At 33.1% G+C, this 17,397-nt stretch overlaps 5 protein-coding genes across 5 annotated transcripts; 2 read left to right on the top strand and 3 right to left on the bottom strand.

The window, feature by feature from the left end:
- Positions 1-32: 32 nt before the first annotated feature.
- Positions 33-1,795, bottom strand: TrAtP1_000565 (uncharacterized protein). The gene has a single exon (XM_014091565.2). It carries the CDS (start codon positions 1,678-1,680, stop codon positions 295-297), a length of 1,386 nt encoding a protein of 461 aa, XP_013947040.2. The 5' UTR covers positions 1,681-1,795; the 3' UTR covers positions 33-294.
- Positions 1,796-2,953: 1,158 nt separating this feature from the next.
- Positions 2,954-3,492, top strand: TrAtP1_000564 (uncharacterized protein; the record flags this gene model as incomplete). Its single annotated transcript, XM_066110634.1, has 4 exons — positions 2,954-3,082; positions 3,133-3,331; positions 3,381-3,403; positions 3,454-3,492. 4 exons carry the CDS (start codon positions 2,954-2,956, stop codon positions 3,490-3,492), a joined length of 390 nt encoding a protein of 129 aa, XP_065966706.1.
- A 148-nt stretch (positions 3,493-3,640) lies between these two features.
- TrAtP1_000563 (uncharacterized protein) lies at positions 3,641-6,059 on the bottom strand. Its single transcript, XM_014091563.2, has 3 exons — positions 5,924-6,059; positions 4,700-5,857; positions 3,641-4,643 (listed from the first exon to the last, which is right to left on the bottom strand). Exons 2-3 carry the CDS (start codon positions 5,548-5,550, stop codon positions 4,019-4,021), a joined length of 1,476 nt encoding a protein of 491 aa, XP_013947038.2. The 5' UTR covers positions 5,551-5,857; positions 5,924-6,059; the 3' UTR covers positions 3,641-4,018.
- Positions 6,060-6,631: 572 nt separating this feature from the next.
- On the top strand, positions 6,632-7,132 carry TrAtP1_000562 (uncharacterized protein; the record flags this gene model as incomplete). Its single annotated transcript, XM_066110633.1, has 1 exon — positions 6,632-7,132. One exon carries the CDS (start codon positions 6,632-6,634, stop codon positions 7,130-7,132), a length of 501 nt encoding a protein of 166 aa, XP_065966705.1.
- Positions 7,133-15,162: 8,030 nt separating this feature from the next.
- TrAtP1_000561 (uncharacterized protein) lies at positions 15,163-16,837 on the bottom strand. The gene is made up of 2 exons (XM_014091559.2): positions 15,547-16,837; positions 15,163-15,494 (listed from the first exon to the last, which is right to left on the bottom strand). Exon 1 carries the CDS (start codon positions 16,702-16,704, stop codon positions 15,811-15,813), a length of 894 nt encoding a protein of 297 aa, XP_013947034.2. The 5' UTR covers positions 16,705-16,837; the 3' UTR covers positions 15,163-15,494; positions 15,547-15,810.
- Positions 16,838-17,397: the final 560 nt, after the last annotated feature.

Below are 17,397 nucleotides of genomic sequence, written 5' to 3'. Positions count from 1 at the left end.
CTGTGGCCATCATGTCAGGTACGCTAAGGATGCAGTAGCAAGATTTTATTTTTTTTACCCAATTGAGGTATTGGTCAACTAATGGGGAGCTGCACAGGGAAACTCATGAATCAGCTCTACTGTACATGTACTGATTGATATATTCACTCCAAGATACTCCAGCCGACAAGGGTAAAGCGCCTCCTTTTGATAGTAGCAGTACTACCTTGTACAAGCGCCCCAAATGAATGTGTGCTCCCCTTGGTCGAGTAGCTCGTTAGGGCTCTCCGACACGCCTGCCTTGAACCAAGCCTTCTATAGTGTCCATGCCCACAACGTTGCATCTTGCAAGTAGCACCTAGTCGTGCCAGATGTTGCCACAACGTGCATTGCCCACCCTTTCATCAGCTCATTCATAGGCTCCCTCTCTTTCACTGAGCTGCAATATTCCGCAGATCTGAGCTTGCCAGGAGCTTTTACACCGGCTGCAATCATATTGCCGAGGCGGCGGCGACTCGACATTGGTAGCTCTGAGCCCGCAAAAGTGACCTTTTTGGTGCGGAAATAACTTCCCAAGGCACTCTGAAAGCTGACAATACGGCCGTCAAACTCTGTCCACGAAATGCCAGAGATATTCTCACGCCTCTCGTTCAACATATCACTTAGCATGGGATAGCGGTATTGGGCTATGAATTGGCGATACATCTTGCCATACTCGATCAACAGAGCATCCTCGTCATTTAAAGATCGGATTTTGATCCCGGAACGTCCAGCTTCTGAGAATTCGAATCCCTTCTTTTTGTACTTCTCTACAGCGCGAACGATCTTGGGATCCTTTGTGGCGGAAGCGTCTCTCCATATTTTTGCTTGCTTCAAGCTGGTTTGCTTATAGTAAAGATGGCTGGCGCACCAGCCTCCGATAAAGCACTGTACATGGCTGGCATAGAAATCTTTGACGAAAGCCATGCAGCTCTTGATTCCATTGATATGAGATCCAATGATCAATTGCACTTTTTCGTAGCCTCTTTTAGTCTTAATTCTGCCATGGAGGATGCTACAAGATCTCCCATGAGCATCGTTATAAGCAATCTCTTCGTTTTCCCGAGCCCATACATCTGCAGTCGGAATGAAACGAATACGATTATTCTTGTCTAGCCTTAGCTCAAATCCTTTAATATCTCGGGACGCTTCTTCTTTCATCTGGTCGTACGCATCGACGATATTATAAAGCCTTTTTCCCAAGATGAGAGAAGCAGTTTTGCTGCCGAGACTGGTCACCCATGTGGCCAAGTTCTCCAACATTCGCCGGCTGATAGTCGCTTTGCCGTGATGAGACAAATCTGAAGCAATATTCTTTGCAATTGTATTCCAGTCCACTCCGCAAATCTCGAGAGCATTGACCATGTCCGCGACCGACTCCTTATACCCTGAGACGCCAAACTTCCAGGGAGCATTAGAGGGTACAGAATCAGGAACGAAGAATGGTAGCGCTCTGGCGCCAAATATAATGCATCCAGTATCCAACATAGCCGCCATCAGCGTTATCACATAGTCAAATGTATCTTGAAGGTATGACACTGGGTTGATGCGCTCATCATAACAAGCCCGTAAAAGACTGTTTTGCGGGTATCTGTTTCTCATGCTCAGCGCATCGCTGATGCTAAGCTTTTTCATAATATCTAGAGTAGACTCGGTGGTCATAATGACAATGTCTTCCTTCGCGGTGCGAGATTAAAGAGGTCGGCTGTAAATAACGGGTTCAATTAATAGTGTGATATTAGAGTGAACTTTCTTGCTTGGGTAAAGAAGATTAATATACACATCTATCTTCCGCCAATCTGAATCCACATGAGATATAGAGCACGTATTTTAGACGTGCTCTTTTTAAACCTTGGATTTGGTACTTAGGACATGAATCAGTGGAGTCAGCAGCTAATGTGCGTCCAAAGTGGCGTGGCAATAGTACACACAGGGAAGAGAGAATTACAGATAAATGCTTTACTGCGAGGAGTAATTGTTTTCACAATATAATTCACGAGTATATCGTAAAGCTTTTAAAACAGGTGATTGATCTCTTCAACCAGCGATATATGATGTAGGCAACATGATGGCTGCACACATGTACAAATTTGCCGCAAGACTGCATGCACATAGGTAGGTAGGTATGCAGCCCAATACTAGTAGCGCTCTAAGGTGCGTCAAACAGTCTCATGTCCTCATACTAGTAATATAGAAGTGTGGTACTTGTTTCTGGAAATGCATGTAGTCTCATGCCCTGGTGCTGGTATACTAGGGTGTGTAGTGTGTCTTTGTAAAAGAACTCTTGTACGCAAATCCCGGTAACAAGAGAGTACTTAAGTAGTGTGTCTTTACATCAGTACTCTGGTACTGGTTACTTTTGCACACTGATACTAGTCATCAGAGGTGCTAACATTAAGTTACTGACAATGAAGCTCTTGTGTTGCCAGCAATCCATGAATGCTGGTACTAAGTCTCGAGGAGATACTGGTACCTTAGCGCTGCTGGTACTAAGTCTAGAGGAGTTGCTGGTACCTTAGCGCTGCTGGTATCCAACCTTAGTAGAGTGCTGGCAACTAGCAATGGCGCAGTACCAGTATTAAACCTGGCCTACGTCAGCGTAATTAGTATCCAATCTTAATTGAGTGCTGGCAACTGGCAGTACTAGTATTAAACCTGCATGTAACCTACAGTTACGCCAGGGTTAATATTAGGTGCTAGTAATATGCATTCATAAGAAAAGGCATCCCTGAGATGGCTATAAGTGCTGCTGGTAAATCATTGCGGACTGTTCTTGCTTACTATTTGCGCTGTTTATTAATGACTGTGACTTTCATCTTGTGCTACCAGTAAGTTGTATTAAGTAGCTAAAGCGAGCCTCTCATCCAACATCTCTTATTTTCCTCTCTTACACACTCTAATCTTTTTATTTTCTCTTTTTTCGCCCTCTGTAATCATGGCTCTTATACAAAGATTCCTTGTTCTTATTCCCCTATTCTTCTCATTTATTACTATTGTTCTGATTAACTTGGTGCTATTTGCTGGTAACCAGCAGGGGTTCATGGAGGATTATGCCATAATTAGGGTAAATGAAGCTAGCAATAACACTTGACCTTAAGTTAACCCGCAATGCAGTTCAATACATCCGTGCTTGGCCAAACCATCGTCAGAAATAGCGACAGTGACAATAATAAGAGCATCGTCGGCAAGAATCTGGCTAGAGACAGTCTTGATGACAGTCTTGATGATTTATTTAACGACTTGACCGCAAACATGGCTGCACTCCTTGGCATTAGCGACTGGTATTCTATCCACATTACAAACGCTTGCCAAGGTGAATTCGTGCATAACGCAACTTCTTATGGCTCTCTCAATACCACCAGTTGCACTCATTTATCTCGCTCAAGTAAGCTCCCACAAAAGCATGACCTATAGCTCAACTAATTTATATCTTAGACCAATTCAACTTTACTAGAATACTTAACCAAGAGATGACCGCCGGACCCTTTGGTCTTGGCCTTGCCGACATTAACTGGCCTGATGCTATTCAAGATAAAATTAACAACTTTAACAATGCTTTACTGGCCTTTAATATATTCTTCATCATAGGCGTTAGTTCTAGCGGCGTCTCTATGCTAGCAGGTGTTTTAGTATTTTTCTTTGGAGACAAAAGGATTATGCTTTTTGCAAATATAATCCCGACAACTCTTGCTGCTATAATAATTACGCTTGGCTGTATTATTATTACAGCAGCTTCTTCTATTGCTGTTAATGCTATCAACAAAGCTGGCGCCAAAATTACCTTGGTGGCTGATAAAGGTGTAAACTTTTATATTATCTCTTGGACTGCTGCTGTTTTTATAATACTTTCTACTCTATTTTGGATAACTAGGCTTGCAATACTGCGGAAGAAGGAAAAGGAGGGCTATAAAAAATTTTAATTCAACGTTTAGTATTCGTCCTCCTCTTGGAGTAACCTTCTGGGCAAGTGCAGCCGCATAATATAGTGTCTATTTAAAGCTCAATCAAATATCAGCACATGCTCTTTAAACCATGGCAAGTAAACATCCCTCCCCCAAGCGGTAAGCTCCCGAACACCAGCAACAACAGCATAAGCTCCCTTTATCGTTCTAGTTGTCCCAAAAGCTGTGTCTGTACACAACACTGTAGTTTTTTTCGTTTTGTCATATGTAGAGAGCACTGGAAGCCATCGATATCCACTAATGATGATACCTGGGATAAAGGCAAGGGCTGATAATGCTGCAAGTTTCTCTTTCTTAAAGTCTTCCTGATCTTGAGCTGTAGTTGGTTCATCAAGACCTTGGGCTATCCGTTGTTGAAGAAGCTTCTCACCAACAGCCCATTCTAAAAAGTTCCATTGCGCAGCATGCCATATGCCGATCTGTAGTTTCGCCTTCTCTAATTCCGCAGCAGGCTTCTTAGTCTCAATGCTCAGTAGAAGAGGGTCATATTGAATCGATATAAAGTCGGTATGGTTGATAGATTGGGTAGGATTGATGTGGGCGAATTTCTTTATGGCCGATGTCCATTCTTCGTCATCCACAAACGAGCGAAATATGCAGTCGTCAATCATCCTCGAAGTAGAAGCTACCGGTCTGAATTCCTTATGTAGTTGGGCCGAGGTACTATTGAGTAATAGGAGTTAGCAGCCATATTACCGCACTTTTTTAAGGGAACTTGCCAGTCTGTAGCACCAAATTCGCTAATCGGTCCCGTAAGAGGATCTTCGAATATCATATCGAGCAGTCTTAAATTGACAGCGCCATTCCAACGGGACTCATTATCACCGCGAGTGCCAACTTGAATAGCCTTTCTGACTATTTCATCTATCTCATTCAGAGACGGAATCCTGCCAGGCAAATTATCATCAGGCGCACTTTCTGGCCGACAACAGGACTTCAACTTTTCATACACGTCGACCTTATTTTGACATTTTTGCAATTGAGTGTTCGCCTGTTGTAAAGCGGTGGCTTGTTGTAGAGTGGTTGCCCGTTGTTGAGTAATCGCCTGTTGCTGAGAAATCGCCTGTTGGAAGCTATGTGGTAGAATATTCTTATTTTCTGCGAAATCTTCCAAAGTCTCATACAGCTCTTTCGCAGCCACGGGCACGGTGTCTATAACAAGTTCGGTATATACTATCGTGTCGTCCAGACTTAAGCTCATCATTTGTTTTTTAGGTGACGATGATCTTGATGCCGAGCCTGCTTGGGAGCGAGATGTAGAGAGAGATCTGGAAAGAGATCTAGAGAGGGATATCGAAGTCGAAGAGCTTGGAAAGGTTCGAATTGCCGGTCGAGGCGTTGCTTCAAGATCAATCGGCGTTTCTGCGCGCTCTAATCGGCGTTTCTTTGGAGTTGATGTCATTTTGTTGGAATCTGTGCTCATAGAGCTAGATGGAGGACTTGCAAGGCTAGATGTGATCTTGCGTTTTCTCTTGCGTTCTCGGATCGCATCTGAAGGTAGGGAATTGTTGTGATGTACAGTCTCTTCCAGAAGATTGGAAATCCAAGAAAAGATCCTGCTGTCATCCATGGCCTGTACACTTTACAAAGAAAGGGTGGAGGTAAAGGGTTGTTTTAAGCCGGCAGGTCGCTACTTAGTACACAGCAATTAAATGTTTCAGCGTTGGCCTGCCAACAGCGCCATAATTCCTTTCCACGTGTATAAGTGTGACAGGCACTATGTCTTATATAAGCAACCGCCTGGTTCCTATAGTAACGCGCCCTTGCGCCTAGTGTACTTAATTAAGACAAGTGCTGGCGCTTTGCAGTCCGAGAACCGGACATTAGTGTTTCTCTAGAAAACGGTGCAGCGTCTCCGTTTAATATTACAAGCCAGACTAGGAGAGGTTAGCGTTATAAGGATAGCGCCATGAGTTACATCTTCCAAAAACGGAAGGACATACCTCTAATCTCTTAGCCAAGAACATCTAAACATGGCAGACCTTGCTCATGAAAGAAGAACGTACCAGGGCCTCACTTGTGGTTGAGGCTCATTCGATATTTAGCCATTATACTTGATTGTCGTCAGCCTCCTGTTTTAGACGGTCAGTTTGTGCCGCAGGCCAGCCATCTCCTCTTTATTGCTCTGCTTATGCGCGCGTGACATGGCGACCAGAATTAGTTTCAAAGACTATTCCGAATTGGTCTTTTGGTGACATCACATCTATAAGAAATCTTGCAGATGTGATGTCATCGCAATTTCCTTTCAAGTGTCCCTAGCTACAATGAATAACTTAGGATTGAAATTGGGGTTAGTTGCGTGGGGACGCTTCACGACAACCCAGTACGCTGTGAGCTTTTAGCTAATTATGGGAACTGATTAATAGACGACCTTCATCATGCAATCAGCGTTATGAGCGAGGCAGCCGATACTATGCCTTATGACCATCCAGGTCGTATTTTGTCTTCAGACGGCCTCGGAAACTCGCTTAGCAAGCGATATACGCGGATAGGATCAATAGATGACCTCAATCGAGCAATCGACCTTTTTAGTAAGGCAATCAATGCCATGCCTCATTACCATCCAGATCGCATTACCATTTTGCATAACCTTGGAGTCTGTTTAAGAAAGCGATACAACCACATGGGATCAATATCAAGCAGCCAGCTTAATGAACAAGGCACTTGATGCCATGCCTTCTGACTACCATCTGGCTCGTATTAATACTTCAAACAGCCTTGGAAGCTTGTATCACATGTTATGCAAGCAGACGAACTCATTAGACGACTTTGATCAAGCAGTCAATTTTATCGACGAGGCAGCTAATGCTATGCCTCACGACCACCCAGATCGGACTTCCTTTTTACTTGGTCTTGTACGAATGCTTGTCATGCGAGCTGCGATTATGGAGTCACAAGACGATGCGAAACGCATGCTAGAATCATTTATTGTGTCACGACCCAACAACACTTGGTCGCACCAGCAGGCCTCAGAAAGGGTATACTATGTTCCGAACGACCAACCAGAAGGAAGCGATCACTGCACTACAAGTGATCACTCCTGCGCTCACCAACACCATCCCAGTGATCACTATAGTAATCACCACTACAACCATAATCACGCACAAACAGACTGGATATATAAGTTCACTTCTTTACACTTATTTAAATAACTTAAATAGCTAGTTGTTAATACAGAATTAAGATTATAACACGCTCTGCACTTCTACCATCTGGTAATATTATTTACTATTACTTATATTACCTATTAGGTTTCCTAACTGCTTTATTAACATAAACCTAGAATTATTTACTAGGTTTATCCCTTAGGAATCTACCTTATATTAATTATCTAGTGTATAATTTATTATATGTTAATAACTCTTGTTTAAATAGTTACTAGACCTTATGGGTAATATAGAAAAAAGAATATAAATGCTAACCTTTAATATCCCTAAATATAATACTAATTATAAGAGCTAAGCTTTAAGTAATTACTAGTTAAATAATATTATTAAATTTAAAAATATATTAGCAGAAATAGCTTATAATTAGTAAAATATTTTAATAAAAGGTCTTAAATAAGAATATAAATAATATAAGTAATAAGAATAAAGCGCTAAAACTTATATAAAAAACATAAAATATATAATCTAAGACTTATATATATAATAGTAAGTAAATTAATAAACTATTAATAACCTATAATAATAACTTAGTAACCTACTAGGGGTAGCTCCTTAAGTGGCACTTATTATAGCACCTATAGTAGCATTAGCTATTCTTATAAATAATAAACTAGAACTAGGAAAAGTCTTAAAAATTAAATAACTAGAGAAGTTTAATAAAGATACTATTAAACTCCACTAGTTCCTTAATAAATTATAAACCTACTTTAAGTACTATTATTTAAAGATATTCCTAAAAGATAATTTAGAAAAAAGAATCTAATATATAGGAATATATATTAAAAATACAGTAGCTAATTAGTTTAAAATACTTTTTAAAAATAAAAAGAATAATCTAGCTTAGTAAAGTAAATTTATAAAAGAAGTCTTTAAGGGTTATAAAAACCTTAAAAAATAACTAAAAAGATTCTTTAGAATTACTAATAAAGTTTAAGAAGTAGAAAAGAAATTTTAAAATCTTAAATAAAAAGAATTATATTATAAATATACTTTAACCTTTATTTAACTACTTAGCAAGGTTAATTAAACTAAGGAATTAAAAAAGGAAATATACTATTATAGTCTAAAGTTAAAAGTTAAAGATAAAATCTATAAAACTAACTAATAAAAAACTATATTTACTATATTTACCTAAGAAGCTATTGCAATTAATAACTAATAATAGGAATAAAAGCAGGAATAAAGGGATAAGAAAAATAGCTAAACTACTAGATATTAACTATAGGCTAACTAAGGGAAAAAATAAGAAGACTATATTACTAAAGATAATAGAACTTAACTAGAAAAAATAAATATTAACACCTTAAACTACAGGAAGTTTAATAGAACTTATAACACTTGCGGTAAAAAAAGCTATAAGAAAGTAAATTACTAATTTAAGATAACTTATATATTTTATAGCAAGAAGGGCTATAATAAAAGCTATTACTATACTAAGAAAAATAAAAAAAAACCTAAGACTATTAAGAATAAGGTTTAGGTAAATACTATTATAAAAGTACCCTATAACTACCTTAGTTAAATAGCTTACTATAATAATTTATATCTTATATATAAAAGCAGTAAGAAAGGATTTAGATACTACTTAAAGAAGCTATAAGCTAGAAAAACTTATAAGACTATAATAATTAATACCCTTAACTTTTATAAGAAATTAAGATATAAAGACTATAGCTTAATAAAACCCTATTTTACTTATGTATTTTATAAATATATATCTTATAGCTTATAGGATATTAATCATATATGTAAAAACTATAAGGAAAATAAAAATAGTAAATTAAACTTAAATAAAAAATGCAGCTAATATAGTATTACAGCCTGGTAATATACCCTAGGATGCTAAAAATATATGTATAAAAACTCTAAAGGTAAACTCCTATACTACTTATATAATTTAATAAGCCCTAATTATAAAAAGAATATACTCTTTTATAACCTAAAATATAAAAACTATAAATCTTACTAAAAGGGAAAGCATATTATAAATCCTTATATTTATAAATATAAGCTTTATAGTACTATAGACTATAACTATAATTATAAGGGATGCTTAACTTACAGCTTATAAGACTTAGACTATAGTTATAATAAGATCCTTAATATATTAGTTAGGGAATATAAATAATAGGAAGAATAATACTAATACCTAGAGGAATACCCCCTAGTATAAATAAACCTCTTAATATTTATTAAAATTAATATTTTTAATATATATAATTATATTATTTTATTATAATCTTATACCCTATTAAGGATTAGATTTATAAAAGAATATAAATTTAATAAAAAATATAAGAAAAAGAATTATAAATATTATAATAAGCTATATTATAGATTATATATATATAATAAAATTAATAAATAGTATAATAACTTATAAATATATTATTAACCTATTAAATATTAAAAAACCCACTTTTTAAACTATAAGAAATAATATTATAAAAAATATATAATAAAATAATAATAATACTACTAAGTAATAAAAAAACTAAGGTTAAAAGGTTATAACCTAGAAAGTTACTATAAAACCTAAGAAGAATATAAGGGACTTATTAAAAGATACTATTATATAATTTAAGAATAAAACTAAAAGTTAAAATACTAATAATATATAAAATACTAAATTATTACCTAGGACTAAACCTATTTAAATAGCATTTGGATTAATTTAATTAAATATAATAATAAGAAATTATTAGTTAAAGGGTATATTAATTAATATCTAGTAATAACTTATATAAATAATAGTGCAAATTATAACCTTATTACTCCTTAAATAGTAAAACTACTTAAACTATTATACACTAAGAAAAAAATAACTTATATATATATTTAATATTATTACACCCTATGCTAAGATAATAATTAATTATAAGATTAATTATCTTCTAATTATAATTACTAGTTATACTAAGATTATTAAGTTTAATATTATATTTTTCTGTAATTATAATATTTTACTTAAATACCTATAGTTAAAATAAGGTAATTTACTAATTAACTAGAAAATAAAATAAATACTTTAAGAAGAAAATATTACCTAAGAGCTATAACTAAGCTATAAAAAGGGCAAGGAAGGCAAAGACGCGCCTATAGACCTAAAAATAAAATCTTATGTGTAATAAAATTAAAAAAAGTTAAAAAAAATAAAAGAAAGAATAAAATCTAAGAGAAAAGTTAAATTTAATATAAAAAAATTACTAGTACTACTATAGTATAATTATAAAAAAGTTAAAGGAAAATAAGTATATATTAACTAAGTTATTATATAAGTTAAAATAGAATTATAAGCTTTAGATAAAGTATTATTAAAAGTAAAAAAAAAAAGAAAAATAAAAAACTAAAAGATATTCTTTAAAAAGCACCTTAATAATACTAAAGGAAATATAAGAAATTATTTAGTTTAATATTAAAAATAGTATAACTATTTTACTTATAATAGAATTACTATATAAATCTTATAAATAGGAAAATAATAAAGTTCTTTTTAATCTATAACCTTAGTAAAGTAGAACTAAAAACACTTTAGGAATAAATATAAGAATAACTAGAAAAAGGATATATTAGGCTATTTACCTTACTAGTTAAATACCCTATTATATTTATATTAAAGAAAAATAGGAAACTTAAACTAGTTATTAACTATAAACAGCTAAATAAAATTATTATTAAGGATTAAACCCTATTATTACTTATTATAGAAATTTAAGACTATTTAACTAGTGTAAATTAGTTTACTACCTTAGATCTTAAGGGAGTATATAACCTAATTTGCATTTGCAAAAAGGATAAATAAAAAATAGTATTTAGAATATGCTATAGATTATTTAAATACTTAGTAATACTATTTAGGCTAATTAATATATTAGTAATCTTTTAATAAATAATTAATTATATATTATAAATATATATTAATAACTTTATAATTATATACCTTAATAATATTCTTATTTTTTTAAAAACCCTTAAAAAATATAAGAAATATATCTATAAGGTATTATAAATACTATAAGATGCTAATTTATTAGTAGAACTTAAAAAATATAGCTTTTATATTTAAGAAGTTAAATTCCTAGAATACCTAATCTCACTAGGATAAGTCTAAATAAACCTTAATAAGCTTAAAGTAATCTAAGAATAAGAACTACTAGAAACCTAAAAAGAAATATAAAGCTTCTTAGGCCTAGTAAACTATTACTAAAGATTTATTAAAAACTATAGTAAAATTACTAAGCTGCTTACTAATACTACTTAACTTAAAGAAAATAAAAAAAGTAAGAAAAAACTAAAAAATAGGAAACTTATATATAAACTAGAAATAAAAGTAGTATTTAAATAACTTAAAAACACATTCCTTAGTAAACTTATACTTATTATATATAATTCTAATAAACTATTAAAGATTAAAACTGACTTATTAGACTTTACTATTAAAGGAGTACTAATTTAAAAAAATAAAAATAGGAAAAATTATCTAGTAGTATTCTTTTTTTAAAAACTATATAAACTAAAACTAAAATACCTTATTTATAATAAAGAATTTATAGTAATTCTTAAAGTGTTTAAGGAATAAAGATATTATTATTTAAGAAGCAAATATAAAGTTAAAGTACATATAGATTATTATAATATTATATACTTTACCTAAATATAAAAACTCTTTATATACTAAACTTGCTACTTTAAAACACTATTAAACTTTAACTATAAACTTATTTATTATAATAGAATAGCTAATGGATAAGTAAACATATTAAGTAGAAAAGAAGAACACTTTAAAGAAATCCTTAAATTTAAAGCTTAAATCCTAAGAAGGAATTATAAAAGAAACTATAAATAAATATAAATTAACACTTTATTTATTATAAAAGAATATAATCTTATTCTTAATAAGATAAGGGAATATATATTAAATATGAACTTAAATAAACTCCTAAAAGAAGTAATTATTAAAGAAGGCTTGCTAAAATAAAAAGGAAAAATCTAGGTATTACTAAAATTATAATTAAAAGTAATCTAAGATTTATATTATAGTATAATTATAGTAGTATACTATAGTATTTAAATAATATGGAACTATGCTATATAATACTATAAATTTCCAGGAATAAAAAATAAAATCTTAGAAGTTATTAAGAAATATAATATATATAAGAAAATAAAAGATAAAAAGTATTAGCTATATGAAATATTATAACTAATATTAGTCTTAGAAAGGAATTAGTATACTATTATATTTAATTATATTACTAATTTGCTTAAGTTAAGAGACCCCTTAATAGGAAAACACTTTAATAGTATTTTTATTATTATAAATAAACTCTTAAAATAAGTATACTTTTTACTATATAAGAAAGCGTATAATACTAAAAACTTAGCGCATTTTTATATAAGATATATATTTACTAAATATAAAATATTAAAAGAAATTATATTAGATAAAGAAAGCACTTTTATATTTAAATTTTAGTAAAAACTAATAGCTAAACTTAAAACCTATTATAAGCTAAGCACTGCATTTTATCCATAAATAAATAAATAAATAAAATAAATAAATTAAGTTATTAAAGTATACTTATAATATTATATTAACCTTTAGTAAGATAACTAAGTTAAGATACTACTAATTGCATAAATGCAGTATAATAGCTTTACCATGGAAATAACAGGAGTCATACTATTCTACACTAATTATAGGTTTACACTAGAAGCCTATAGACCACCTTGCAATAGTCTAAATGTAAATAATATATATATTCTTGCAGAAGATATAATCTAATTATAGGAAGAACTTAAAGTTTAACTTAAATTCTTTAGGTAGTATATAAAAAAATATATTAATTAAATAAGAATTAAGGGATTAACCCTTTAGAAGGGAGATATAATTTACTTACTATAATATTTATATAATAAAAAATTACTAAATATTAAAATAAATAGGCTAAGTAATAAATTAGATTTTAAAAAACTTAAACTATTTAAAATTCTAAAGAAAATTAGTAAAGTTAGCTATAAATTAAACTTACCTAATAATATAAGACTAAGAACAGCTGTCTTTTATATATTACTACTTAAAAAAGCACTAGTAAATAAAGAAATAGGTAAACTAATTATAAATAAAATAATAGTTTAAGATATTAAAAAAAAATATAAAATTAAAAAAATACTTACTATATACTAAAACCTAAAAATAAATAATATAAAGTACTTAGTTAAATAAAAGGAATACCTAGAAATAGAAAACTTATAGGAACTTAAAGAAAATTTTAATTCCTATGCACTAATAATAAAGTTTCTTTAGTCTCTAGGAATAATAAAGAAGGGTTAAGTAAGAAATTAAAATTAAGAAAATCTACCCCCTGGTAGTTTTATATAATAGAAAGAACCTTTAACTCTTACTGCTTAATATCCTTAAGCTTATTTAATAAGCTTAGGCCATATTATACTATCTTCTTACCCTTAGTATAAAGCTGCTATTTCTAATAATATAACTGCTTTAAATAATCTAAAGCCTTATTTATTTTAGCCTAAGCCTTATAAAAAGCCTTATAATATTATAATAATAAAAGTTTAGCTAACTCCTTAGCCAAATCTAAATAATAAGACTCTAAAATAATATAGGACACTATAAATTAGTATAAAACTCTATTATAATAAAAATAAGAACTTATAAGAATTAAGAGCTACTTCTTAACTATTACATAAGTAACTAGCCCTTATATATTTATTACACTTTAAGGAGTAATGCTCTGCTATTTAATAGTAAAGCCCTTTAAATAAATAATAAGAACAAGGTATAATATTAAAACCCTTAATAGTAACTAAATTTACTAAATAATAATAATAAAGGGTTAAAAGGGAAGCTGAAGAAAGAAGGTTAGATATTATATTAATAGGAATTTAAGGAAGGAAGAAGGGAGACGCATTAACAGGAATAAAACAACCTAGTTATAGGCCTTAAGGATAAGACTAATAAAAAGGGAGTATTATATTATAACCTAATAACACTTGGTTATACTAGCAGGCCTTAGAAAAAGTATATTATATTCTAAATAACTAACTAAAAGGAAGTAATTACTATACTATAAGTAATTACTCCTGCGCTTACTAATACTATCCCAGTAATTACTATAGTAATTACCACTATAACTATAATTACATATAAACAGACTGGATATATAAGTTTACTTTTTTATACTTATTTAAATAACTTAAATAGCTAGTTGTTAATATAGAATTAAGATTGCAACATGCTTTACACTTCTACCATCTGGTAATATTATTTACTATTGCTTATATTACCTATTAAGTTTCCTAACCGCTCTACTAATATAAACCTAGAATTATTTACTAGGTTTATCCCTTAGGAATCTACCCTATACTAACTATCTAGTGTACAGTTCGTCACATATTGCGAGTTAACATTATGTGACTGAACCCCCCCCCCCCCCCCCCGCGGCCATGTATTCAATCAGCTCAAGCCGCCGCGGGAATAATAATAACGCAGGGACGTTGGGACATAGCTGATCACCGTAAACATGGCTTCTTAATAGTTCAAATTATGTATTACTTACAATAGACCTGTTGTATCATACGCACCCCGCATTTTGTATAAAGAATATGTTTTCACTGGTAGTAGGCTGCAAATCAAAAGAACAGGGCGAAATCACTGTACTTATAGATGGATCGCAGCTGATGTCTTTCTTTAATATTGGCTGAAATTACACTATAAGATATTAGAAAGTAATAATTTAAGCATAAAGAGGAATATATTCACTTAGCTTTATAAAGGGGCTAGTAAAGATATTAAGTTTACTTCTTCTCAGTGTTACATATTTCCCGACCTTAACTACACAGCCTATAGATTTGATCCCAGCCAGAAGTATATGGCGGTTAGGATCATTTATTCAAAGGAATCGGTTTCTTTTTCACGAAATTCATTATTAGAGTTAGACATTACAATACACGGAAGTAGCTTTCTTTCACGCAAGACAATAAATGAATACTACTAAAGGACGAATGTGCGAGATTTTAATTTTCCATTATAGCGGGGTAGATGACAGTCTATTTTATCAAGTGTGCAAGGGGCTGGGAGATTGTTGAATCTGATTAAATTCGCTTGAAAGACAAACCTTCTACAAAATCGAATCGTCGTTTCTGGCCTTGGATATTGTCGTATTGAGTTTGGAAATGATCTAAAAGCGGCTGGCGAGAAAAGATGATGCTATTGGCAGCAGATCGAGCTCCAGACCTCTCTGACCACGAAAAGATGCCCTGTGCCTTGAATAAATCAACGATTGCATTGCATCTTTCTCGGACACGCGAAGTTGACTGCTCCCACCTACAATATGCTGTTAGTCTAAGGTGATATTAATAAACATTTAACATCTTACGTCATATCGTTAAGCTCTGGGATCAGTAAAACGCCATAATCAGGTTCATGGCCATTAGGAGCGACTCGTTGGCAGAATTCTTTCCGTCTTCGTCCACCATGAAGGAACCGTGAACAAAATGATTGAGACGTAGGGTCCGATGGTAGACCAAGGCCATTAAGAAACTGCTTGACCAAGGTTGATCTAATTTGTGGCGATGATATCAATTTTTCGTAGATCTTGTAAATTAAGATAGAGTAGAACCTGTTTTGAAGTATTTTGGCGTCAAGTTGAGATTTTTTTTTCAAGTGCGTCTTTAACAAAGATTCTAGGATTGATGATGAGACTGTAGTCCTTGGGATTTAGCGCCCCCTTGGAGTCGTTCCAAAATGACTCTGGAGAGTTAGACCATAATGAGAAGTTTAAAGAGATTTTAATGGTGCTCGCCAGGGTCGTGTAATCTAGCGTTCTCTCTTTATCCTGTTCTGTAATTGGTATGCCGTTTGTTTCTGTTCCAGGATCCCCGGGAGTGATTTGCCCTTGTACAGCAGCCTGGGAGTTTCGTAATGACAAAGAATTCTCCGAGAGCTCTATAGCACTATCCTGGAATGGAACGGTTTCTGATAATAAAGCTGCTGGAGAAGAACTATCTGCTGGGAGTGAAGACGAATCAACGCATGAGGCATTGTGAACAACTAAGGTACATTGCTGCGGTGAGGTCGATTCATGGGTTTCATTGCGATCTGGCGCTGAACTTCGTTCAGATGATCGGGACCCTTCCAGAGTCGTGTCATGTTGTGGAATTTCATTTGGAACTAGCGTTCTGCTTTTGTCCGATGATTGGGTATCTTCTAGAATCGTATTGGGATCTGGCATTGTCTTTTGCTCTGATGATAAAGGGCCTTTGGAAGCGGTGGCGTGTTTTCGTGAGGACAGCTCAGGGAATATGCCCTCTAAAACCACAATCTTCTGAATTCGTTGTATCCTTGGTAGGCTGTTGCCCTGAGGTAAAAGTTTTGACTGAGACGCATGACGAAATACAAGAGGCAGTATTAAAGTGCAGATGTAATTAAAACCATCCTCTTTCTCTATAACAGTTAAGAATCTATCCTTTGGGTCAAAGCCCTGCAAAAATGTGATGACATTGTGGATAGTTACTGAGTCTGTTTGATGCGCCATTATGGCAAATAAAGTATAATAAACCAGGTCCAGTGGGCAATAGATGGCTTTGACAAGGTTTATTGCCAAAGGTGCTGGAAGAGAAAGATTAGGTATATCTTCCCCAGCAAGGCTTGACCGAAAGTCTGTCACGACCCAACACTTATGGTCGCGACAACGGGCCTACAGGGTAGGCGGAACCGGATTAACTTAGGACCGGGCCACCAATCAAAGATGGATCGAGAAACAGATTCTTGATCCACCACAGGATCGATAATCCAAACATCGATCCTCAACCAGATCGAGAAATCTTTCCTCAATCCCGTCCAGACCAACTGGATATATAAGTTCACTTCGCTACGCTCTTTAAATAACTTAGATAGCCAGTTGTTAACACAGAATCAAGATTGCAACACGCTCTGCACTACTTACACTCTGGTGACAATTGTTTACTATCGCCTATATTGCCCATTAGGTTTCCTAACCGCTCCGCTAACATAAACCTAGGACTAAACTCTAGGTTTATCCCTTGGGAATCCCTTGTATTACTAACTATCTAGTGTACAGTTCGTCACAAAGTCACCTGACTCTTTAGTGGTGCTAATGCTCAACCATTTCACCGTAGTAACAATTAAGTCAGCAAAAGTGGTTGGATACTGTGACAAACCGTACACTAGATAGTTAGTATAGGGTAGATTCCCAAGGGACAAACCT

Source organism: Trichoderma atroviride, chromosome 1 (assembly GCF_020647795.1).
Source record: "Trichoderma atroviride chromosome 1, complete sequence".
NCBI classification, from domain to species: domain Eukaryota; kingdom Fungi; phylum Ascomycota; class Sordariomycetes; order Hypocreales; family Hypocreaceae; genus Trichoderma; species Trichoderma atroviride.
The sequence above is the reverse complement of the archived record's forward strand: the minus strand, read 5'-3'. Positions and strand labels throughout refer to the sequence as shown.

Coding starts and splice junctions, on each gene's coding strand:
- TrAtP1_000561 (XM_014091559.2), bottom strand. CDS start 16,704: ATGGCGCATCAAACAGACTCAGTAACTATCCACAATGTCATCACATTT.
- TrAtP1_000563 (XM_014091563.2), bottom strand. CDS start 5,550: ATGGATGACAGCAGGATCTTTTCTTGGATTTCCAATCTTCTGGAAGAG. Junction 4,644..4,699: donor GAATTTGGTGCTACAGACTG/GCAAGTTCCCTT, acceptor ATTACTCAATAG/TACCTCGGCCCAACTACATA.
- TrAtP1_000565 (XM_014091565.2), bottom strand. CDS start 1,680: ATGACCACCGAGTCTACTCTAGATATTATGAAAAAGCTTAGCATCAGC.